At 40.0% G+C, this 25,742-nt stretch overlaps 3 protein-coding genes across 11 annotated transcripts in view; 2 read left to right on the top strand and 1 right to left on the bottom strand.

Moving 5' to 3' along the window:
- Positions 1–4,569, top strand: part of CCDC175 (coiled-coil domain containing 175) — a 78,490-nt gene extending 73,921 nt beyond the window's left edge. The window contains exons 20-21 of the mRNA XM_069597518.1: positions 3,537–3,657; positions 4,432–4,569. Coding sequence (XP_069453619.1) covers positions 3,537–3,622 — 86 coding nt within the window. The 3' untranslated portion in view covers positions 3,623–3,657; positions 4,432–4,569. The remainder of the gene's footprint in view (positions 1–3,536; positions 3,658–4,431) is intronic.
- On the bottom strand, positions 4,276–23,816 carry JKAMP (JNK1/MAPK8 associated membrane protein). Of its 4 annotated transcripts, none has more exons than XM_069596737.1 (7): positions 23,010–23,816; positions 20,575–20,666; positions 19,882–20,036; positions 13,581–13,787; positions 11,340–11,521; positions 6,239–6,315; positions 4,276–5,287 (listed from the first exon to the last, which is right to left on the bottom strand). In XM_069596737.1, exons 1-7 carry the CDS (start codon positions 23,011–23,013, stop codon positions 5,069–5,071), a joined length of 936 nt encoding a protein of 311 aa, XP_069452838.1. In that variant the 5' UTR covers positions 23,014–23,816; the 3' UTR covers positions 4,276–5,068. The 4 variants fall into 4 exon arrangements, with proteins under 4 accessions (XP_069452838.1, XP_069452839.1, XP_069452841.1 ...); XM_069596738.1 differs by having other exon boundaries at positions 20,575–20,648; positions 23,010–23,294; XM_069596740.1 differs by having other exon boundaries at positions 20,575–20,648; positions 22,862–23,091.
- The window catches only part of L3HYPDH (trans-L-3-hydroxyproline dehydratase), a 145,068-nt gene continuing 142,468 nt past the window's right edge, over positions 23,143–25,742 (top strand). For all 6 annotated transcript variants that reach the window (XM_069596733.1, XM_069596731.1, XM_069596734.1 and 3 more), the window contains exon 1: positions 23,143–23,800. In XM_069596733.1, the coding sequence (XP_069452834.1) occupies positions 23,293–23,800 (508 nt within the window). In that variant the 5' untranslated portion in view covers positions 23,143–23,292. The remainder of the gene's footprint in view (positions 23,801–25,742) is intronic.

Here is a 25,742-nt window from a genome sequence, read left to right as displayed (position 1 = left end):
AGATTTTTGAATAGAGGAATTTCAGTGTAAAAAGCCAGTGCTGTTTGCAGCCACTGAAATGTTCCTAATTGGCCATACTGATACTTGAAATTCCTCCTGTTTTTAGGGTAGCATCCACATTTCACTACTAACTCTACACTGAATTCCAGAAGTATTTACTGAAGCCTATTTTGTGCCAAGTACCATGTTAGGCTCTAGGGTTATAGTGGTCAATGAAAACAGATATAATCCCCACCAAATGGAACTCATAATCTAGCACAAAAGTGTGCAAATACTAAAGGGCCATAGTATTTTTTTGGCTTTGTCACACATGAGGTCTCTGTAGCATCTACTCAGGTCCACCATCATTAGCGGAATTGTGCCTGCAGTTTGCCAACCCCTGACAGTGGGAGAGCCAAGAATTTATTAAGCAAATGTGTGTAAAGTCTCATGTCATATGGATTTTATAGGTGGGGCATAGAACCATGAGAGAACCTGAGAGGGAGAGAGGTCTCTAGAGACTGGAAATGGAGATGAGCTGTAAAAGAGGATCTCTGGATTTTCCAGCTCCACTTGTTTCTGCTCCTGGAGGAGTGGTACCTCGTGGGCTTTGGAGGAAGGGGGACCTGGGATCAAATTTCAACTCTGCTTTTTAACACGTTATTTAACCTCCATCCTTTAGTTGCTCCAAGTGGCTCAGTGGTAAAAAGAATCCGCCTGCAATGCAGGGGACACAGGTTCAATCCCTAGGGAAGGGAGATTTGGAGAAGGAAATGGCAACCCACTTCAGTATTCTTGCCTGGGAAATCCCATGCACAGAGGAGCCTGGCAGGCTATAGTCCACGGGGTCTGAAAGAGTTGGACACAGCTTAGTGACTAAACAATGCAACAGGAGTAATGAATGATGCCTCAGACACAAATTAGGCACTAATATTTCTGAAGTCTTCTTACCTCCTGAGGAGGTAATTCAGTTCAGTTCAGTTCAGTCGCTCAGTCGTGCCCGACTCTTTGCGATCCCATGAATCGCAGCACGCCAGTCCTCCCTGTTCATCACCATCTCCCGGAGTTCACTCAGACTCATGTCCATCGAGTCCATGATGCCATTCAGCCATCTCATCCTCTGTTGTCCCCTTCTTCTCCTGCCCCCAATCCCTCCCAGCATCAGAGTCTTTTCCAATGAGTCAACTCTTTGCATGAGGTGGCCAAAGTACTGGAGCTTCAGCTTTAGCATTATTCCTTCCAAAGAAATCCCAGGGATGATCTCCTTCAGAATGGACTGGTTGCATCTCCTTGCAGTCCAAGGGACTCTCAAGAGTCTTCTCCAACACCACAGTTCAAAAGCATCCATTCTTCGGCGCTCAGCCTTCTTCACAGTCCAACTCTCACATCCATACATGACCACAGGAAAAACCATAGCCTTGACTAGACGGAACTTAGTCGGCAAAGCAATGTCTCTGCTTTTGAATATACTATCTAGGTTGGTCATAACTTTTCTTCCAAGGAGTAAGTGTCTTTTAATTTCATGGCTGCAGTCACCATCTGCAGTGATTTTGGAGGCCCCCAAAATAAAGTCTGACACTGTTTCCATATGCAGAGTACATCATGAGGAGATAATAGGCCCTTTGAATTACTCTGAGCTACCAGCGCTTGGATATTTCCTATCGAATGGCTTCTGTCACTGGTGGACTTCTAGAGAAGCCCTTGATCTCTTCCAGCTTAACAGCCCTCTCGTGCACCCTCTTCTGGACACAGTGTATCACTGCAGGCCTGTTGGGTCTGGTGTGCTCCTAGTTACAGCACTAGCTGTATTAGCATACTGAGTACCTTTGAGCCTGGCACTAGACCACGCCTGCAAGCTTAGTCGCTCAGTTATGTCCCACTCTTTGCAACCCTATGGACTGTCCTCTGTCCATGGGATTCTCCAGGCAAGAATACTGGAGTGGGTTGCCATGCCCTCCTCCAGAAGATCTTCCCAACCCAGGGATGGAACTCCTGTCTCCTGCGTTGGCAGGCAGATTCTTTTACCACTGAGCCACCTGGGAAACCCACTACAGCATGTGGCTAGTTACTACCTTGAACACGACTCAGTCCCTGAACCTCAAAGCATATACATTGTGAGAAACAGACAAGTGAAGAGATGATTAGACTGGAGTGGATTCTTCCAAGTCAGTAGCAATGGAGGGTGAAGAGGCACCTCTGTTCTCTGGGGTGTTGAGAGTACATGGGATGTCTCCCTGAAGGAGCAGTAGACATAGACTGGCCAGGGAACAGTACTGATGTGGCTGATTAGAGATCTGCGGGAGGTCCTGGTTGGCAAGCATGAGGGATAGGCTTGGCAGAATGTGAAATGCCAGGCTTCATCCTGAAAATTAAAATCATTACTTTTTGCTTTAATACTCTTTCTTATAAATTAAATAAATTTTTGGTGTATAGCAAACCTAATTAACCTGAAAAGATTACTTTTAAAGAAGTATTAAAAATAATTTTGTTTTAAAATTCAAAAAACCCCTGAATATTATGGTATAATTTAGATAACAGATAAACAATTTGTGTACTAATCAAATGTCTTAACTTGATATGTGCTCTACAGAAGACTTTTTTAGGCCAAGAGATATTTTTAGAGAAAGATTTAAAAATTTGTGCTGTTAAAGTTATCTCTTTGTGATTATGATCAAAAGGACTTGATGTAATTATCTATATTTTGATCTCTTAGTTCTGGAAAAGAACTGGTAATTGAAGCAGAATCAAATTTTCAGTAAGAAATACTTAAAAATGTACTTCACTCAGAAATTTTCTAAAGGTCTCTTGGAAAAATTAAGATCTGAGCTAAGAATAGTTTAGATCCTAGTTTTCAAACATTAGCGTCACCTAGAGGAAGTTTTAAAATTTCCTCTGCTCAGCAGACCAATTCACCACAAATCTCTGGGGTGAGACCCACGAGTATTTTTAGAATTCTCTCTAGCTGGCTCCATTGTGTAGCCAAGTATGGAAAACCATCAGTTTTAGACAAATGCATTAACAGTGTAATTGTTAAATTTATCAACTGACCCAAATTAAGAAAATTTTAGCTTTTAAATTGCCTGTCTGGTGATGAGCAAAGTAACTACCATACACTGCAGCAGCGAGGTCTAAGACAAAACTGTGTACTTTCAATGACTTATAACAAATTATTTAGTAACCTGAGCAACCATAGCTGCTATAAATTATTCTAGTCTTGTTCTTAAGGAAGCAAATTAAAAATGCAAATATGTATTATTTCTGAAATTCTTTGCATTTGAGGACTTTATTACTTGCATGATTTCTCCTTTTGCATGCACATTTTTCTGCCAGAAGAGGACATTGGAGGGGAAGATAATTATTTAAATGACTCCAAATGTAGTGAGACAAAAAGACAGCCCTGGTAATCAATTGCATGATCCCCCAGCACCCCTCCACACCCCACCCTCTGCTCATTATACAATTGTCCAATTGAGGATTCTTGGGGCAATTTAAAGTTGTAACTACCTAAACTTATGTAAGATACACGCAGAGTTTTCACATTTGATTTATTCCTATAGAAAAGAAGAAAGAGAGCCCTGTTAAAGTAATCCGCTTCCCAGCAGTTGAATGTACTATGAAAAAAACATCAGTGAAGAAAAGCTAACAAAATACTGGATACAACTGCCATGAATTCAAAAGGTACAAAACTACAGAAAAAGCGAGTGCCTGTTCTTTCATATTTTACAACTGTCAATGGGAGCCTTAAGTTTGAGATTTAACAACTCTCACCAAGGAGGAGAATCAGGAAATAACCTTCTAAATAATATAAATGGATAAACTAGGTCAGGTTATTAAATGCAAAAATCTTATCTGGCTTCCATGGTTGCAACCATGAGCCTCCTGAAGGCTTTCGAGCATAAACATCACAGCACACAGGAAAACCACTGGCTTCCTAGGTGGCGCTGGTGGTAAAGAACCTGCCTGACAGTGCGGTAGAGCAAGAGACTAAGAGACACGGATCCCACCCTTGGGTTGGGAAGATCCCCTGGAGAAGGAAGTGGAAGCTCATTCCAGTATTCTTACCTGGAGAATCCCATGGACAGAGGAGCCTGGCAGGTTATAACAGGGTTACACCAAGGGGGACACAACTGAAGCGACTTAGCACAGGAAAACTACGTGCTGTATATACTCCTCTGTATTTTGTTAAACCATCAATTGAGATGTCGCAGTGTGACAAAAATTATGTCTTGAGATTTATAAAATATGGTATGTGTATTTATCCTTCAAAAATGAGATAAATGAAATATACTCTTCAAATATGAGGAAGTATATAAATATTCATGTTTATTCATTTAGGAAAGAGACACTTAACATTTTGAATTATTTCCACAACTAGTGTGGCAAATACAACTAGATGACAGACATTTGAGATTTTTTTGTAATTAAGCTTTTTATTATTGTTTTTCTTTACAGGAACAGGAATAACCTGAGGATATCTTCAACCAGACTACCTAAAAACAAAAGACCTGTTATATAAATTATGCTCTATTTTTATAATAGATCAAAATACTGTATTGGTGAAAATAAATAGATAGCAAACATAGAAATAAAGTATGTTGTGTTTGTTATCTGACCCCACAAATACGCTTGACTTTATAATTCAGTATATTTGAAAAACAAAGTGAAACACAACAGGCATGCACAATTATGCCAATGTTAAGGACTTCAGATTATACTTGTTAATAGATTTTCTTAATAAAAATAGGAACATCACACATTGCTAGGTACACAGAAACATGATTTTGCTCTAATGAAGAGCTAAATTGTTGCAAGAGGTAAGTGCTTCCTAATAGGCCTCCAGTGGAATATAACGGAGTTCTGTAAGTATACAGTGTGTTATACTACATAATGGAGAATTATGGTATTTTGCATTTTCCTTGAAATGATAAATTCTGTTAAATTGAAAAAAGAAAACAAACAACAAACTTCCCAAAACATCAGCTGTACTGACAATCATATTCCCTTGTATGACAGAAGAGTACTAATACATTTTTTTTACTTTTTTTTTTAAATTAAGAACACTTCTTAGGTTTTTTTTGGCATTTTACATTCAGTGTCCATTGGCTCCTTCTGAGAGTATCCGCGAAGGCTCGGTAAATTTTGCAGTGAACAAGTAAAAAAGGGCTGGCGTGGGTACCAGTGCCAAAAGGGGTAAATCTTGCTCGAGTTTATCCACTCTGGAAATGGAGATGATCCCATAGGCATGGAGCAGCCAGTGGCTGAACAGAACAATGAGTCTTTTCTTTCTGACCAGAAGATCATAGCAGTTCTACAAAATTTTGTAAAAGAAAGAAGAGAGAGATACAGATTATTGGGCTGAATCAACTAGGTAATTTATTATCTTAATTTGAAACATATTATTTTCACATAAAATCATAACCTCAGAATCACAGGGACATAGGAAATCACCCAGTCTTGCTACTATAGTTTACAGATGAGGCAACTCAGGCCTCCTACGTTCAGCACGCCAGTGGCCCCAACGAGACAGGAGCCCACATTTCTAGGTTCTGGTCTGCAACCCCATTCGACCCTGGAAATACCACAGCTGCTTCTGAAAAATCTGAACTGGAAGGGAACTCCACATTTTGTGCCTTCTTCCTGCCCTGGTCCACAGCATCTGAGCCTACAGATGGGAAGCGGGCGGTATATACACCCAATCTCCAGCATTCCTAGAGTCAGCTGCCTGGATACTTAGAAGGGAGCAGAAATGACAGGTGACTACTCTGACTTCCCTTTAACCTTTAATATCACTCTATAATATACAGAAATTGGAAGGCCCAAATTATTATAAAAGTAATATCTAAATGTGCTAATAAACACACTAAAATATAATTTGCAACGGGCTAGTCAACTTTCCCTCATTAAATGGCTCATCAGCTTGGTTCTACGTAAAATAAAGAATTTATGTTTCACTTAAAATACTGTTAATAAGGTTCAACATTTCAATAATCAAATATTTTCTATGTAGATAAATGATATGAAATGATTTTTTTCTCTAACATGCTGGAGAGTTAAGCCTGATTAATTTCCCAAGCAAATACAGTCTAGGATAAAACTTTTTACAAACTGATGAGCCAAAAGCTACTGAGTGACCCTGTTTAGCCAAGGATTACTAAAGCAATCAGCTGTAACATGTATCATATATGCTATCCTATTCAATAGTCAAATCTATTAAAAAAAAAAAATAAACCTCTTTAACAAAAGAAAAAAGACATCCTACCTCTATTTCAGAAGCCGACATGTACACAGCCAGAGTGACCAGAGATAATACTAATATAATGTATGGGAAGGCATAGTCTGAAAGACAAACATTGGTATTATGCTGAAAATTAAAATTTCTGAATAAACCATCAAAAAATTCAAACAGTATAATTCTTTTCCTAGACAAAAACCTCAACCAATCCTGGGAGAGATGGAAGCCCTACTGCTCTAAGACAGGGGTCTGCAAACTTTTTCTGTAAAGGGCCAGACAGTGGCTTTGTGGGTCATACAGTCTCCGTCTCAGTCACCCAACTCCACAGTTGCAGTGGGAAAGCAGCCAGGTCATACGTAATGAATAGACGTGTCTGTGTTCAGTAAAATTAACTTTACAAGTTTGAGAGTTATGACATATAAGTTATTCAGACAATAAAATTCAAATTTTATCTAATTGTCACACGTCAAGAAATACTACTACTCTTTTGATCCCCCCCCCCCCCCCAACAATTAAAAGATGTAAAACTATCCTTGGCCTACCTTTGAAGACCCCTGCCTTAAGGCTTCCACTGATGTAAAAAATTAACCTCTCTCCTATGCATACTAGCTATGTATCAAACTTGGGAGAATTGGGAAATTAATCACTCAATTTTTGATGTTTTGTGGTCCAGATTAGGGAACTTCAGTTGAGAAAGGCTATTATATATAAGGGTAATTCGGCTTTAATTAAAAGGTCATATGTCAATAAGCCTCAAAGGCTAAATGGATCATTCAGTGCTCTTAATGACAAACTTCTAAACATTTCTACTTCAAATATAGTACAGTAAAATAATACTTTAAGTAAAATTTTTACTTTAAAATGCCACTTTTCTTTTAAAATGTTTTAAACATATACAGCTCACTAAAACAAATGGACAGATTGAAAAAAATCGAGTTATTTTTATGCAATTATTTAAAAACAATTCAGTTACTGTTAGGTTGGTGCAAAAGTAATCACAGTTTTGCACTGTTGAACTTTGTTGTTTGATATTAGAATACCTTCTTAAATAAATGTAGTTATGTCATACATCATTTTAATGTGCATTTCTCACTTTTTCTTGCGAATAACTTATTACTTGCTGTGTATTTTGTATTTATTACAAAAGCTTATGGAAACAATGTCAGACAAAAAGCAAATTCGAGTGATTTTCTTATTTGAGTTCAAAATGGGTCATAAGGCAGTGGAGACAACTCACAACATCAACAATGCATCTGGCCCAGGAACTGCTAACAAACATTCAGTACAGTGGTCAGTTCAAGGTTTGCAAAGGAGACGAGTCTTGAAGAGGAGGAGCAGAGTGGCCAGCCATCGGAAGTTGACAACAATTGAGAGCCATCTTCAAAGCTGATCCTCTTACAACTACATGAGAAGTTGCCTAAGAACTCAGTGTCAACCATTCTATGGTTGTTTCACATTTGAAACAAACTGGAAAGGTGAAAAAGCTTGATAAGTGGGTGCCTCGAGGGCTGACAGCAAATCAAAAAAATCATCATTTTGAAGTGTCATCTTCTCTTATTCTACACAACAACAACAAACCATTTCTTGATCAGACTGTGACATGCAACGGAAAGTGGATTTTATACAACAGCCTGTGACAATCAGCTCAGTGGCTGGCCCGAGAAGCAGCTCCAAAGCACTTCCCAAAGCCAAACTTGCACCAAAAAAAGGTCATAGTCACTGTTTGGTGGTCTGCTGCCCATCTGATCCACTACAGCTTTCTGAATCCTGGTGAAACCATCACATCCGAGAAGCATGCTCAGCAAACTGATGAGATGCACTGAAAACTGCAACGCCTGCAGCCAGTGTTGGTCAATATAATGGGCCCAGTTCTTCGTGACAATGCCTGACCACAGGTCTGACAAACAGTGCTTCAAAAGTTTAATGAATTGGGCTACAAAGTTTCGCCTCATCTACCATATTCACCTGAACTCTCACCAACCACCTACCACTTCAAGCATCTCAAGAACTTTTTGCAGAGAAAATGCTTACAGAGCCAGGAGGCAGAAAATGCTTTCCAAGAGTTCATTGAGTCCTGAAGCATGGATTTTTACGCTGCAGAAATAAACAAACCTATTTCTTCTTGGAAAAAATGTGTTGGGTGTAATGGTTCCTATTTTGATTAATAAAGATGTATCTGAGCCTAGTTATAATGATTTAAAATTCAGGGTCCAAAGCTACAATTACATTTGTAAAAAACTAATAAAACTATTCATTTCTCTGTAACGCAATAGAACCCATTTGGAACACTGTCAGAAACTCTGAATTATCTATACAAGCCTGATTCCAACTTACTAAATAAATGAATGACTTGTTTGACATTTAGAACCTTTTACTGCCTAAACAGGTTAGGTCCTAACCAACCATTCAAAAAAATCCCAATTAACTTATAAATAGCTAAACAATGTTACTGATGATACAAATTTAAGACCTAGTAGTAAAAAGGATAAAGAGGAAATTTCCAATATGGCCCAAACTTTTGGGGAGCAGAGGGAGGTTCTGGGCTCAGAGTAGGATTTAGAATTGTTCTTATTCTAGGGTTGAAGACAATATAAGATTTTAAGCAACCCTAGGTCTGAGGGTAGTGCCTAAAAATCTGCATTTTAGTTCTGCAGGTGGTTCAGAGGCAGATCACACTTCAAAATGGGCTTCAATAATACTTCCAATCAAGTAAAAGTTTGTCACTGACATCTTCCTAATTACTCCCAGTGTCTCTTTCCCTAGACCCTGGTATCCTGAGCTACCAGAAGCCTCTTGCTGCTCTACTTTGCTCAAGCTTGCTATATTCTCTTGTCATGGACTAAATGTCTGTGTCCCCCTCAAATTCTTATGTTGAAATCCTAACCCTCAAAGTGATGGTATAAGTAGGTAGAGGGCCTTTGGGATGATTGGGTCATGTGGGTGAAGCTCTCAAGAATGGGATTAGTGCTCTTATAAAAAAAGACCTCAGAGAACTCTCCCCTTTTCTGCCATGTGAGGACTCTGAAAGAAGACAGCCACTGATGAACCAAGAGACAAGTCCTCATCAGACTCCAAATCTGCTGGTGCCTTGCTCTTGGACCTCACAGTCTCCAGAACTGCAAGAAGTCAGTCACTGTTGTTTGTAAGCCACCCAGTCTATGGTATTCTTTTATAGCAGCCTGAACTAGGACACCCCTACAAACCAAAAATTATCTCTCTTTTTCAGCATCATAAAATTGAGTTGTTATGATACCCTCTAGGACTGATCTCAGCAGACTGCGTAAGTTTATAGTTAGTACAAATAAACAATAACTCCTTGATCCTCCCTTGATGAATGTGCTCTGGGCATTATCTAAACACATTCAGTGTGGGAAAAGACATTTTTCAATATAGGTAGCTACAACATAGAAAGCAATGCTATCTGGCAGTCTCCTTAGGTTAACTTCCCAACCTCTCCCTGCTTTCCATGACTTTCCTCTCTCTCCCATTTCACAACCAAGAAGTTCTCTACAATAGAAGCACCTGCTGTCCAGGACACACGGATCTGAGGGCTGACAATTCTTAAATCTTTACAGCCTAGTCAGCTCTCCCAGGTTTGTCCAGTATAAATAACTACCTGTGCTCTTTTGGATATTCCATGAATACCAACCTATTTGCTTCTTCTAACATTCATAATTCATGCTATCACTGCTGCTGCTGCTGAGTCGCTTCAGCAGTGTCCGACTCTGTCCAACTCTGTGCGACCCCAGAGATGGCAGCCCACCAGGCTCCCCCGTCCCTGGGATTCTCCAGGCAAGAACACTGGAATGGGTTGCCATTTCCTTCTCCATTGTACGAAAGTGAAAAGTAAAAGTGAAGTCGCTCAGTCGTGTCCGACCCTTAGTGACCCCATGGACTGCAGCCTTCCAGGCTCCTCCATCCATGGGATTTTCCAGGCAAGAGTACTGGAGTGGGGTGCCATTGCCTTCTCCGCATGCAATCACTAGTTACTACGTTAGAAATTTCCTTTATTGTTTTCTCCTCCCAATCCCTCAACCCCTGTACTAGATTCCTAGCTTAGTTAACTCTGTCTTTGAAACTGTTCTTCATTCCTGGTGTCTCTCTGCTAGGTCACACAGTCAGTTTACGGCAGTAATCTCTTTACTGATGCCCCAGGGTCTCTTCCCAGCCAATCATCTTCCACACTGCTACCAAGTTATCTTTCTTCAGTGCAAACCTAGTCATGTCACTCTTTCTCCAGAAACCCTTTTAAGAGCAGGTCCCAAGAATAGCAACTTCAAATGCTTACACAGGACAGTTAGAAGAATAAAATTATAGGTTCTCAAACACCATGCAGGCCAAAGGAAACAATGTATCAGTCAAATCAGAATATGAGGGTTAAAGACCCTAACTAGCCTCCAATTTCCTCTTCCCTTGGCCTTACTCTCAGCTCCACCCTCACTTTGAACCAAATGCATTACTAAGCTACAGTACTTGCCCAGTGATGTCATCTTGCCCAGTTCCTTCAGGTCAGAAGCTTGTCCCCTGTACCCTGGCAAGCTCCATATACAGATGGTGTCCAACATCCTTGCAATGTTCAATGTCACATGTTCAAAAAGTACCACTCTATGTTTTCAGCTACTTAGTATAGCTTTCCTAGTAGTATGTGAGCTCTTTAACACCAACTTTCATTCTTTTGAGTCACAGATCAGTCTAAATGGTTGCTGAATAAATGAATGAATGGATACATTAAAATTAAAAAATATATTGAGGATTTTTTTTACTGTTTTTAAAAGTTTTTTGATAAAGAAAAACTTAGAAAACTAAGACCGAACTTGATGGTAAACAACATACGATATTAAGAGTTATTTCCATTTGTTATATGTAAAAACCAGTTTTTGTGTCATTTACACTCAGATTTTAAAAAACCTTCCTATGAGGTTGTGAGCTTCAAATACAAAGTATTTTCTAAACAAGCTAGTTTTGATTAAGAATGATGATGTGTTTTAGCAAAAACGTATAGTATGGCTTATTTTCAAGGATAAAAACAAAACTACTTTAAAGAACAAGGTCCAATATTATACTCAGGGAAAAAATTGTTTATCACATATAATAAATATATTTCATTGATGTTACCCATCAAACTTACATAAAAGGCCTCCACCAACTGCCTGAAGCACAGTTAAAATTGGGAAGAAGTAAAGTGCAGCATAAATACTTTTAAATCGATCCGACTTCCCTAATCCACAGGCAATCTTTTTCACCAGAAGAGGTCGGAGCAGCATCATTAATACCAAGCAGAATGCATAATAGATAAATACAATGGTGTATCTGGAAAATAAAATAGAAAATTGTTACATCACAAACATGTTTTAAAATGTCCTTTTATCATTGATCATTTTAAAATCAAAGATCCTGAAAAAGGTTTAAAAAGTCTACTGGTCAAATATTCAGATTGGTAAAGGGTTGGCCAGAAAGACTCTCATATATTGCTGTAAAGAGCATGGTTCCCTTCTGGTAGGCAGTTTGGAAATGTGTATCAAAAATCGCAAAATGTTTATATCAACTTTAATCCAGAAAGATTACTTGTAGAAATTAATCAAAGGGAAACAATCAGATATACACAAAGACCCAATGAACAAGCATTTTTACTGAATCGCATGATAAAGAAAACCCAGGAAGAAAATATTCAACAATAGGAAAGTGGTTAAATTTTAGAATATATTTTTGCTGGACTACTATGCAGACATTAAAAAATCCAATTATGAAAGAAACATTAACAACAAAACTGTGCCTCATACATTAAATGACAACAGATTATAAATGGCATGTGAATAATATATATTTAACACTTAAAAAAAATACATATATACATACAGAAATGCAACTGGAAAGACATTTTTAGCAGTGATCATCTTAAGAAATGGAATTATAGATTTTTTATCTGGGGTATGCTTTTTCTGTTTTCCAAATGTCCTATAATGTAATTTTTTAAAATCACAAAAAAGTTGTAAGAAGATACTCTCTCTCTGTATTAGCAGATTATAGTTTCTAGCTCTTTATGTTGACTAATGGAATTTCTGTGTATATATTTCTAACTTCCTTTTCATGAGGATTTAAATATATTTTTACTAACTTACATTTAAACCCTCTCCTGTGCAGAGGAAAGTCGAGGGAAGCACAAGAGCTGTCCCAAATCACTGACCACTTGCCTGTTCACACAGCTCAGTGATCCAGGATCCCTGTGCTCTCATGATGCTTTCAGGTCCAGCCCTGTACTGTACTGCATTATTTCAAGCCTGACTTCCTGGAGAATGAGTTTTTTTCTCTTGTTAGGCCTCCTTCTACCAACATCAAAACAAAGTAAAATCTGTCTATTCCTGCCTGTTCCTTAAGAGCTCCAAAAAGACTACTATTTTAATCAGTTTATATGTATAAATTATATGTCTGGTTGTCTCTATATATAAAAGGAATAAATAATTTACAGGACTTAAAAGGTAGGCAGGCAGTTAGAAAAGGTTCTCATATCTCTATATCTGGATCTTATTTTTAGATCTCATTTTTTGAAAACTATCTTTTTACATACGTACATTTTTTTGGACATTCAGTATTACTAAGACTTGCACAAAAAGGTCTGTTTTGTTCAGCATATTACATAACGGTAAATTTCTTTAAGTATGAGAATATAAATACCAGACTCTACTATTTTACCTTTACTGAGAAAAACACATCAAAATGAACACCAACAATTCACAGGAATTCTAAAAATGTAGTCTGGGATAGTATTATACAAAATCTGATTAATTTGATATTTTTAAAACAAAATCCACTGGTGAAAGTTACATTTACTGGGGGGTGGGGTGGGGAGAAAGAACATTAACCCAAGTACTCTAGTAATAATGCCAGCTACTTGGAAGTGCTTCCTGTATGTAAGGCGCGCTTATTTAATCCTCACAGTCACCTTAAAGGGTATCGTTTTTCCCATTTTTACCAATGGGAAGGTCGAGGTTACAAGAGGTTCTTAACATGTTCAAATTAACAGCTAACAGGCTTGCGATTCAAACTCCACAGCCCATATTATTTCCTATAAGTCAGATATTGCTTCTCTGTTGTATATCAAAAAGGTTTTCCTTATAATTCCCTTTCTAAGAAACATATAGTTTATTTTATAAGTGTTTAGATACTTCAACATCAACACTAAAATACTTTCACTTCTATTATACTAAGATGTACTTCTATTTCCTCTTATCAGACTATCACTTTAGAAAAGAAAATAATTTCTGTTTATCTTCCCTAGTGCCTAGGAGCCATTTCACAAGGCTCAATCTGCTGAAATGAATGAAATCTACAATCACAATTTTTAAAAAAAATGATCTTAATGAATACTTACAATGGGTAGACAGCTTCATGAGTGCAGTGCACTGTGGTCACGTAATCTGGACTTGGGTTGTAAAGCATGGTGTACCAATCAGAAAGCATCAATACTCGACAGGAACGGATATAAAGCACACCAACTGGCTCGCTCACAAGTAAGGTGATGATAGCTGCCATAGTGCATTCAAACAGTGCAGTAATGTGCTGGAAAAGGGCACTGGAACTGAGAAAAGAAAGGAAGGACAACCACCAGAGAATTCTCAGCATGTAACTGGCTTTTAATAAAACCTGTACACGCTCCAAAATATGGATTCTGAAAAGAAGTTGTAACTGATCAATCCTGAAACAAAAAAATCTTCTACATAGGTAAGAAGAGCAAAGAACATACAAAAACTACACGGGAAGAATTTAACCTTGGTTACTAAAAAGGGATAAATACTTATCCCAGACAGCAATGTGCCTGTATTGTCTAAATGTGTAGAAGAACAGAAATTGGATCTACTTTTATATTCAGTATCTCTCCAAACTATTAAAAATGTCTTAGAAGTTTATCTATGCATCATTTTAAATTATTTTAAACATTAAAAGTACATAAAAGATTATATATAATATACATTAATTAAAAATATAAGAAACAATGTAAGCTCACCAATATTAACAACTTATATCTATCTGTTTCTCCCCATTCCATATTCCTGTCTCTCCCCTAGAAATAACCATTATATTAAATTGCCTTTATTGGTTTTGCTAAACAGTTTTTATTCCATCTGTATTTATACTTCAAAATTACTATTTAGTTTTGCTTATTTTTCAACATGATAAAGAGATATAACCTTTCTCAGATTTTTGTTCCCACTCAGACAGAATTACATTTCTAAGATTCATTTATAGCCCTGCTTATAGCTGAAGTTCAGTCATGTTCATTGCTTTATAATATTCTACTTGTGATCTATTATTTATCTATCCTGCTTTGTTAGTAAAGTATGTTGCAAATGTCTTCCTATCAGTTCATGGGCTGAAATGTCATTTTTCTTTGTGATGTCATTTTATGAACAAATGTTCTGAATTTTAACATAGTTGGCTTTATCAAATTTTAAATTTCTGGTTAACAGATTCTCACCCTAAGAAAAATATTATCTTGTATTTTCGTCTAAAAGTTTTAAGGTTTTGCTTTTCATGTTTCGATCTTTAATACATTTAGAAGAGATTTCTGTGTATAAGTGAAAAGAGATTTCTGTGTTTAAGTTAGAATATAACTTTAGCTTTTCCCATTTGAATGTCCAACTGTGCAGGAGCAGCCTTCTAACTGAAGAGTTAACTCCTTCCCTCACCAAGCTGCCATGCCACCCCTGCCATAAAAAGTTCCCTGTATAACTAGGCTCCTTTTAGGTTCTCGGTTTCGTTCCTGGGGTTCATTTATCTATCCCTGAGACAACAGAACGATAGTAATTTCCTGATATTACATATATTCTTCTACTTTTTCAGTGGTTTTGGTCACTCTTGGGTCACTCTTGGTCCACTTTTGCTTGCTGGAATGAATGTGCTAATTTATCATCAGTTATTTACTTGGGTATTCATTGATTATTCTATTAAAATGGGAGGTGGGTACAGAAGTGGAGAATGTGACTCAGGAGTCTAGATGGGCCTTTGCACTTCCATATAAGTTATAGAACTAGCTTGTCAAGTTCCACTGTATAAATCCAATGTAGCTTAGCTACCTTGGTCTTGGCTACCTCACAGAACTGTGATTCTATAAATGAAGGAAGGAAGGAACTGATTTTGTATACTTATAGCCAGCCTCTTAAACTCTCATTTATAATATCTAGTCTATAGATGCTCTTGAGTTTTCTCCTTGAACAATGTTTCAGTTATCTACCACTGCATAGCAAACTACCCTAAAACTTAATGGCTTAAAGCAACCACCACTGATTATATTTTACTATTCTGTGGTTTGACTGGGCTCAACTGAAATAATGAAGAGCAAGTTCACAGAATTCTTCCTAGGAATCAAAACACATTCCAAGCAGAATAAATAAAAAGAAATTCACACCAATACACATTATACTCAAGCTTCAGAACACCAAAGATAAAAGAGCTGCGGGTGAGCAGCGCCTGTGTGCTGACAGCCAGCACCTATTCCACACGAGATACTCACTTTGCACACCACAGCCAAGCAAGCCCAGCCACGAGATGAGTGCATCCCAACTCAACATCATGTGGAACAGAAAGAAAGGACTACCCAGCTGCTGTTGGCAATTAGCCTTAGGCAACCCAACCCTACTGCCAGCTGTGGCTCCAGCTCAGGGTGGGTTTGCTTGTTTCTGAAAGAGAAGAGTTCTCAAAGATCCACCTCACCCCACCCCATTCCTGTGAGACCAGCAATGTCTTCCATAGCACGTCTCTCCCAGACTTCAGGTATTCCACGCAAGAAGATCACCGAAGCTCCTAATGAGCCCAAGGTGCTGGAAGCAGAACTCCTAAGCCATTTTACACAGATGAAGATCGAGTATGTAAGTAAGCGTGTACACTTTCATATTATAGAACCCAATCTTTTGCTTCTTTATAGAATTCATATTTTTGGAGGCAAAATCCGAACCTTATTGATTCTTGACATGACTTTAGTAACATTCTTACTGGCTTTCTACTCATCATACTCTCTTTCAACCCATCTTCAGTCAACTATGTAATCTTTCACAAAATGGAGTCTGCTTATAAAACTCCCCTTATTAATCAGTGAGTCCCATCTGCCTTTCAGGAGAAGTACTTCCTGCCAGCCTTATCTCCCATACTACCTGGCCTTACGAAACTGCTTGCTTCCTCACTCATCTCAGCATGCGCCATGCTCCACCTCAAGACACATGTCGCCCACCAGGCAAATGGTGTATCCTTTAAGATCAGATCTGGGGTTATTCCCGGGTCCTAGGAATATTTCCTAAGACTCTCCCAGCCCCAGATCGCTTTATATCTTGGTCTTATTCAGTCCCTATTTCTCACAGCACCCTCAGCTCTCATTTCTTGGTTACACTGTGCTCTCCCTTCACTCTAGATTTTTGCGCGTTTTTCCTGCTGATAAACTCTCCCTTCAATTTCTCTCAAAAACAACTCATTTTTTTCAAAGTTCAGCTTAAAATCAGTTTTTTCTCCTGTGACATCACCCTATTCCCTCTCTAAGCTAGCCTTAAAACTATGTCCATACCTCTACCAGAGACCCTCACATACTCCGGGACGGTTTCTTTACCTCATCCACTGGACTGTGAGCATCCACACTTTAGTCATTTCTGAATCCCACAACCTAGTATAGTACCTGGCACACTGCAAACATCCCTAAAGATTGTTGCATGAATACATCTGGAAAACAAATCACAGAAGAAGCACAACTTCTGGCTTCATTACATAAAATATGCATTTTCTGCCTATCTCTGCTCTGGCCTCAAAGAAAAACAAATACTAAACTCTGGGAAAAGCAAACAGGCCAGAAAGGGAAGTTTTGATTAGTGTCTAGCCTATCTTTTTGAACTGTGGTGCTGGAAAAGACTCTTCAGAGTCCCTTGGACAGCAAGGAGACCAAACTAGTCCATCCTAAAGGAAATCAGTCCTGAATATTCATTGGAAGGACTGATGCTGAAGCTGAAGCTCCAATACTTTGGCCACCTGATGCAAAGAACTGACTCACTGGAAAAGATTCCGATGCTGGGAAAGATTGAAGGCAGGAGAAGTGGATGACAAATAATGAGATGGTTGGATGGCATCACCAATTCAATGGACATGAGTCTGAGCAAGCTGCGGGAGTTGGTGATGGAGAGGGAAGCCTGGCGCGCTGCAATCTATGGGGTCGCAAAAGAATCAGACACAACTGAGCGACTGAACTGAACTATGCATTCTCAGTGGGCACTAGGACTCCCAAGGAGAAAAGAATTGATCCTTGAGTATAAAATAATATTACACTTCTGATATATAAAGTCCATATATACATACACTATATAAATCAATAAACAGTATATCTGTGACACTAAAATTTCATGGAATTTTATGGAAATGGAAAAAGACCCTGATGCTGGGAGGGATTGGGGGCAGGAGGAGAAGGGGACGACAGAGGATGAGATGGCTGGATGGCATCACCAACTTGAAGCACATGAGTTTGGGTGAACTCTGGGAGTTGGTGATGGACAGGGAGGCCTAGCATGCTGCGATTCATGGGATTGCAAAGAGTCGGACACGACTGAGCAACTGAACTGAACTGAGGTGAAATTAGGGGGAAAAAGTATCTTAAAAGGCTTTTTACGGAGGAAAGAATGAAAAAGTTTGAGAAACATGAGTCTAGCCTGCTTCCTTGATTCTAAGTACAATGTCTCAGGAAAGAGATGGGCCTTGTATTTCTTGCTACCAACTTCTTAAGTAAAACATAGTTATGCAAACTCCTTTTTAAGCCCACCTCCTTTCCTGTCTAAGCACTGATCATATCCCTGCTTTATCCCCAAGCCAAGGCTCTACCTTCTGCTCTAACATTCTCTCAAACCATATCTGATGTTTTAGTTCAAATGTATTTGGTGAGGTACATTCATTAACCCCACCTCTTCTCCATTCCAAGCTATAAAGTTCCAAATGAGCAATTATTTCACTTGAGCTCTGTTTATCACATTTCTTTTCTCACCTTCATCTCTCATCATTCTACAACAGAAACTAAAAGCAGGATGCGAGCTGCTTTAAAAAAAAATTTAATGGCTTCTTTTCTGAGAAATAATGAATGCTTTTCCAATGTAAATAATCAATGTGGACTTATCTGGTAGGTCCAGAAAAGTACTGATTCTACTTCCATCTGACCATCCTCTCCACTTCCGTTCCTATTACTGGAGTCTAGCCATCACTACTTTTTGGACAACAGCTTTCTAGTATGTCTTACCTCTAATCCGCCCTCCACAGAAGGGCAGATTAGAATTGCATTGTCTTCTTAAAACATATACCCACGATACTCTTTTTCCAAACAAAAACCTTCACCAATAAATCATTCATTGGCAAATACCTAGTATCTATCATGTGCCAGCAACTGTGCTGGTCTCTGGAGAGTCCACAGATAACAGTGGGGACAACCCCCTCATGGAGCCTATAATCAGGGGTGGGAGAGAACATGAAATGAGGAGACAAACATGACTACAAATTGTGTTGAGTGCTAACTACAAAGCAACAACAACAAAATAACAGTGCTTCTGAAAAAGAAAAATAATGAGGACAGGCCTACTTTAGATTGGTCAGTGAAGGCTTCTCTAAGCAGGCGTAATTTAAACTGAGATTGAAAGGGGAAAAGCTGCTAAGTAAAAAAGGTGCAGGGAGAAGAGAGTATTTCAGGCAGAGAAGAGTTTGGGGAAAGGGACAGGACCTAAAGCAGGAAAGATGCTGAGATGTTAAGAGGAACCAACAGTCAGGATGGCTGAAATGTACTACGGTAGAATTTGGTTCCTCACTCCCAGTGGAATAAGGTTCACATCATTACCAAGAACTTTCACGTTCTGGCCTCGGCCCCTTTCTCACCCTCTTTTTTATTACCTTTCTCTCATATGCTATCCATACTTTGAACACCCAACTACTCCCATTCCCACCCGTAAGAGATCACATGTTTCATACTTCTATGCCAGTGTTCACACTGTTGCCTCTGCCTGAAATGTTCCTTTTTTGATGTGTTTCAGGCAACACCAGGCACGATCTCATCTCTTCCATTCTCTGCGACTCCAGACCATTTAGTTTATAAAGCTTTCATACACTTTTTGATTCTATACTTTCAAGACTGATATGTATTATAATTAGTTGTGTATCTATTTGTCTTCTCTATAAGATTAGGGCTATCAACCACATCAATTATTTTTGTATCTCTTCTCCTGATCTTCTAAACATCAAACACAATGCTCAGTAAGTTTTTGCGGATTTTAGTATGCGTTTTCATAATTAGGTTGCAGCCCTAACACTTAAACTACATTATACTCGATTACTAGTATTAAACTGCAAAGATTTTTGTCTCAGAACAATAAACAGTTTGTAATCACAGCCAATTCTTTGCAAAAAACCAATAAAGATAATTAAGAAATAAAAATTAAATAAAATATTCCTCCAGTTTCACTCAGAGTAAAACAAAGGACATCTCCCTTAATATTTACGGAGGCATCCTCTAGCAGTTTTCTGGCCACAGTCAAAAGTAATCAGAAGATAAAAGAAAAACGAGCCTGCCACTTGTAAAATAACAGAGGCATAATTACTTGATAAGGTCTTCTAAATGACAACTATTCCAACATCAGTGCATTCAGATATATTTAGAGAACAGTGCTGACCTCTTTTTCCCTGAGTACCATTCAATGAAGAACCAATGTAAAACGAGAGGAAGCATAGCCATAAAGCCAAGATAGAGCCAATCATAAAGTTCTGGAGACTCTGTGCAAGGCTGACAGTATTTCTGTGCATTTGTTCTCTGCCCTCTTGGACACACCTACAATATATAAGAACAGTATTTTATGTACAGATATTATTTTAGAACATGAACACCCTCCCAAAATTGTTCACTAAGATGTCACATTTCAGTTTAAACATCTGTTTACATGTGCATCTTTTAAAGATAAAAGAGAAAACATAAATTTAAAAAGTCTGAATTGTATTTGTTATACCTGCATAATAGTTACTAAAAATAGTTGACTAAGTTACATGAAAATCTAGTCATTAACACCATATAAAAACTGCAGAGAAATGCTCTGGAGTGGTAATGTTAGATTTTTGTCCAAGTCACTTTTCTATATTAATAAAAAGTAATCAGAAATTATTAAATTATCCATTAAAAAATACTTAGTAACTGTGACTGTCACAAAGATGTATTCTAGACAATACGACAACACAAATGAGAATTTTATTAACGCCTCCATATTCTTTTTTGGGTTGAAATACACTAAAGAAAAAAGTTATTCTACATGTCCCAACATTTCAGAAGGAAACAGATTTTACAAATGAAATAAACATACAAAGTTAAGACTTACCCCACATTCTCCATATATTTCAGTTGAGCCATTTTTAAATAACAGGGTCTTCCCACAGTAAAGTCCAAGGCATGCTGGTTGAATATCGACAGCTTTTTAAAAACAAATGCCAGTACAGTAACATCTTTTGTGATTATAAAAAATTAGGTAATAACAGCTGAAACAGTTGGCACAAAGTCTCAACACAGTTTCAAGGAAAAAAATATGTAATAGACAAAAGTCTTGATGCATGTATTTAGTTTTCCTTTTACACTGTGACTACTGAGGGTTACATGGCACCTTGTTGCTAATACCGTTCCTTAAGATCAAGGTCTTCAGCCAGCAAGACAGACTCTGCCCAGGACTCAAAGCCTAGCCTGGAATGTCTCCAATGGCTCCAGCCAGTCACTCACCTTGACTGGAAGGTCTAGACTTTTGAATTTCCCTTTTTTTTTTTAAACTAGAGGATTAATAGAGGATTTTTGCCCCGAAAGAACATTAAGTCATGCCTTAAAACACAGGAAAATTATCATCACCTCCCTTCATGACAGAACACCATTTTAATACCAGAAAAGCAGAAAGGACGAAATTTCAGAATAAAAGGACTTTAAGGCAAATAAATTCACTTTATAAGAAGCCTAGTAAGTTATCCTAACTTTTGTCATTTTTGTGGAGGACAGGTGAAAATTTCATCAAGGCTGTCACTGGGCCTCTGACCAGTACTTAGGAAGCACTGCCTTAGAATCAACCCTCTGATCTCAAGCCTTAGACAACATACAAAGCAGCTCTTTTTAACCAAAAAACTCAGGGCCTACAGATTGTCTTTGACCTCAGCTACAGGGAAAAGTTATCATCAAAGGAATTTTTTCATCAGTGACATCTGATTCCCCTCAATCATTGATTTGTTCACTCAGTAAACATGCATTAAGTGTGATTCCACTGGTGAGAGACCCGGATAGATCCACAGGGGAACATGACAGAGGCCATACCCTCAAAGAACCTACACCCTACTGTGGAATAAGTCCTGGTCAAATGGGAATTTGGGAAATTAAGCTTTTCCTGAAAAATCATTTCCCAAATTCTTTATGAATTCACAATCTAGAGACTGCCTGATCCACAATACTTTCTCCTTTCAAATTGGAGTAGACTCTTTTCTTTCTCCTTGTGCTGTTAAGAAAAACAGAAACAGCACAGACTAAAATGCCTCAAGTTTAATATGTTCACCTTTGTCAAATTTCTGACTTAAAAAAAAAAAGAAACCATAGGCTTCTTTACCTTGGCATTTAAAAAATTTTTTCACTATCGCAGTTGCTTCTTTTCATTTATTATTTATGTATTTATATTTATTATTTTTGGCTGCCCTGGGTCTTCGCTGCTGCTCTCTGGCTTGGAGCGAGCTTCTTCCTTGTTGCGGCCTCCCCTTGCCAAGCACTGGGCTCTAGAGTCCTGGCTCAGTAGTTGTGGTGCTGGGGCTTAGTTGCTCTGGGGCATGTAGGATATTCTCAGACCAGGGACTGAACCCCTGTGCCCTGAATTGGCCGGCAGATTCTTAACCACTGGACCACTAGGAAAGTTCAGCACTTATTTTTAAATCAACTGTAATCACAAACTAATAGACCAAAGCGAGTTGTTTCAGATTTTTTGAGAACGCATAAGTTAAAAATTGGAAACTTCTATACCAATTTTGCATCTAACAGCTGCTTAATAAATACATCTGACTGTAAATAATCCACAATTTCTCAAAACCAAAGACCTGAAAATCAGCAATGATAAATTGAAAGCAAAAGCTTATTGTTTAGTTGCTCAGTCGTGTCCGACTGTTTTGCGACCCCAAAGACTGTAACCAGCCAGGATCCTCTGTCCATGGGATTGCCCAGACAAGAATACTGGAGTGGGTTGCCATTTCCTTCTCCAATAAGCAAAAGCTTATTGTCCACTAAAACAACAACCACCACCCTAGCTCCCACTGTCCGCTCACCCGTTCCCCTTGGAGATATGAATTTTCAATTGTTTTGAAACCGTCATGGTCCTTTGGGAACGGACCCCAAAACTTAAGTTTGATGCTGAAGCAAGACACAACAGTAAAGCAGCATTAATTTCTGCTTTCTTTACTGTTTTCCTGCACTTAATGCCTGCGTTTTAAATTGTCAAGTTAACCCTCCGGACTATTAAAGAGACTGAAAAAAGGTATTGAGGTTACAGTCTGAATAAACAAAGGCCTGGCCTTTCCCGCGTACGCAGCCGGCCTTCTCTTTGCAGTCAGTTCCCCAGTTCGCTTTGCCTGGGACAGAGACTATCCCCATCCCACCTTGGTCCGGCCAAAAACGCGTGGGAACAAAGGACAAGGACTCGCCGCTATCCGGAGGCCACCCGCTGGAGCCAAGCGCAGAGATGGCAGCGTAGGGTAGAAGCAAGGACTAAGATAAACGCGTCCCAGGACCTTGACGACCACTCACCCATCAGCAGCTTGTAGGTTTCCTTGGAGAGGCTCGCGGATTAGCAGACCAAGCCACCTCGCCCGGACATCCGGGCCAAAGTGCCCTCGACGGCTCCGCCTCCTGGTAACCCGGGCGACCGCTCCGAAGCCCCGCCCCTCCCCTCGCTTCCGGGTCGCGGCTCGGAGGCCCCGCCCCCTGAGCCGCCGACAAGGCCTGCCTCTCTAGCGTGGGGGGAGCGGGTGGGTTCGCAGCGTGAAGCGCGTGTCTGCGTGGCGGTGGAGTTCTCTCCCGGAGGCAGACTATGGCGGGCCCGCTGACTGTGCCCTGGACGCCTCCACATGACCCGGGGACGCCGGCGCTGTCGGTGGTGGACATGCACACAGGCGGCGAGCCCCTGCGCATTGTGCTGGCGGGGTGTCCGGAGGTGGTCGGCCCCACGCTGCTGGCCAAGCGGCGCTACATGCGCCAGCACCTTGACCATGTGCGGCGACGGCTCATGTTCGAACCCCGGGGGCACCGGGACATGTACGGAGCTGTGCTGGTGCCGAGCGAGCTGCCCGACGCGCACCTGGGCGTCCTGTTCCTGAACAACGAGGGCTACAGTTCTATGTGCGGCCACGCTGTGCTGGCGCTGGGCCGCTTTGCGCTCGACTTCGGGCTGGTGCCGGCGCCTCCATCCGACGCCCAAGAGGCACTGGTCAACATCCATTGCCCGTGCGGGCTGGTGGCCGCCTTCGTGGAGTGCGAGGGCGGCCGCAGTCGTGGCCCGGTGCGCTTCCACAGTGTCCCGGCCTTCGTGCTGGCCACAGGTAACCTGCAGGACCCTTCCGGCCCTGCTGTCGGGGACCCAACTAATTACACTAACTGTCTCTGTGGCCTGGAGCCCACGAGCGCAACTAACCCACCCCACAAGCTTTTACAATCAAACAGAAGGTAATTGTAAATGCCTGCAAGTGTATGTCAACATCTTAGCCTTGTGAATTTGTGTGGTGCATGCTATTTGATTGGGGCTTCTCTAGTGGCTCAGCAGCAGAGACTCCACCTGCCAGTGCGGAAGACAGGAAGCTAGGTTGGGAAGATCCCCTGGAGAAGGTAACAGCAGCTCACGCCGGCATTCTTGTCTGGGAAACCCCATGGACAGAGAAGCCTGGCAGGCTGCAGTCCATGGAGTCGCAAAGAATGGGGCACGACTTAGCCATTCAACAACAATACTCATATTGATTATCTCGCAGACCGTGTCCATTTGTGATTAAGGGAGAGCCTCGAGGAGTACAGAATTACGTGTTTCCCTTACTCAACGCTTCGTGCCCCTCTCTCAGGCATTCCAGAAGATTTTGCAGTTGGATAAACCAGGGTCCACTAGGGTCAAGGAAAGTGCAAAGAGCAACCACGTACTGGACTCCAGGATGGCTCAGAATATGCTTGCTGAGCACGTTATCGACCCCTGACAAGTTAGTAAACACAGGTTGCTGGAGCTCATCTGTAAAAAGTGTCTTCCCCATTTCTTGGAGGAAGAATTAAATCTTTTCAAGAATATACAGCTGTTGCTGCTCTTACTTTTTAATAACAGGAAAAAGTGTCTGGGTCCAAATCCTGACTCCTCTTTAAAGCTATGCAGCCTCATTCGCTTTCCATTCCTACTGTGTCTTCATTTTTATCTCAGTTGAGTTTTTTTGAGGATTTTGTATACACGAATGCAAGGTTAAAAAATGACTTAGCAGCAGCAGCAGCAGAAATACAAAGACTGCGGTATATATCAGGTTGGTAGTTCTCTAGGAATGCATAGCCTTGAAAAGGTTTTGGTGGGTTCTCTAGTACAGAGCCTGTATGTGATGCTAAACAATGTAATTATCATCCTTACAAAGAGGGAGATCCTTAAAAATCCTATCAGTGAAGGCTGAATTCTATCAGAGGAGGTTTTAGTAGTCTGACTAGAACTGAGCTGGGTGCTAATTTAGTCAGTACAGGTATAGGGTTATCACTCCTTTTCTTCAAAGACTTCAAGCCATGCAAATCATTCTGTTAATTTAATCTTGAGCCTCGGGATGGATTGGGGTTCCCAATTAACCTGTTTATGAATGTTATGAACGATGCAGTAATAGCAAATAGGTGTTTGAGAGTCTTAGAACAGCCTCAGACAGCTGAAACACACAAGTTAGTAAAAACTGATACCATTTGCCCAGAAGAAATGGTGTCACATCAAATTGGGAGGGCACATAAGGGAGATGAGAATTTATGTTAGGATTGCATCTTAAAAAACCTCAACTGTTAACTGGCTTGGTTACCTGACTCCCCCGCCTCCCACCAACCGCCAGGCCACCCCAGCAGCAGATTAGAAGCACTCTAGATTTTGTGGAAAATGACAGCTGGCAGCAGGATCACCAGCTGTGTACAGTATAGTTTGGAGCAGCCAACACGACAAGCACAGTAGTTCCTGAAAGCATCCTCGTGTGACCATAAAATAATCAGTGGGCATTTATGGTCACTTTGAATCATTAAGAAAATGAAATCCTTAAATTCTCTACTTTGAAAGTTGCTTGAAAGGCAGACCGATAGTGTTGAAGACCGTTGCTTTGCCCCTTCCCATCTCTGTAACCTTGTGGAAGGGATTCCATGCCTCAGTGTCATCTATAAAGAGAAGATAACAATAGTCCCCACCTCAGAGTTGCTGAGTTCATTGCTATGCCACCCAGCTAGAGTGAAAACTAATTTTCATCACTGTGTTTAAGTATTAGAACAGTATGCCGTCAG

The sequence above is a fragment of the Ovis canadensis genome, chromosome 7 (genome assembly GCF_042477335.2).
Source record: "Ovis canadensis isolate MfBH-ARS-UI-01 breed Bighorn chromosome 7, ARS-UI_OviCan_v2, whole genome shotgun sequence".
NCBI classification, from domain to species: domain Eukaryota; kingdom Metazoa; phylum Chordata; class Mammalia; order Artiodactyla; family Bovidae; genus Ovis; species Ovis canadensis.
This window is presented reverse-complemented; position numbering and strand designations above follow the sequence as displayed.

What these genes read in the sequence shown, in the direction of transcription:
- JKAMP (XM_069596737.1), bottom strand. An exon ending in TGGTACTCAGGGAAAAAGAG is followed by an intron (nt 13,788 to 19,881) that starts GTCAGCACTGTT and finishes TTCTTTTCTCAG; the next exon opens with TTCCAGTGCCCTTTTCCAGC. An exon ending in CATGAAGCTGTCTACCCATT is followed by an intron (nt 11,522 to 13,580) that starts GTAAGTATTCAT and finishes TTTATTTTCCAG; the next exon opens with ATACACCATTGTATTTATCT.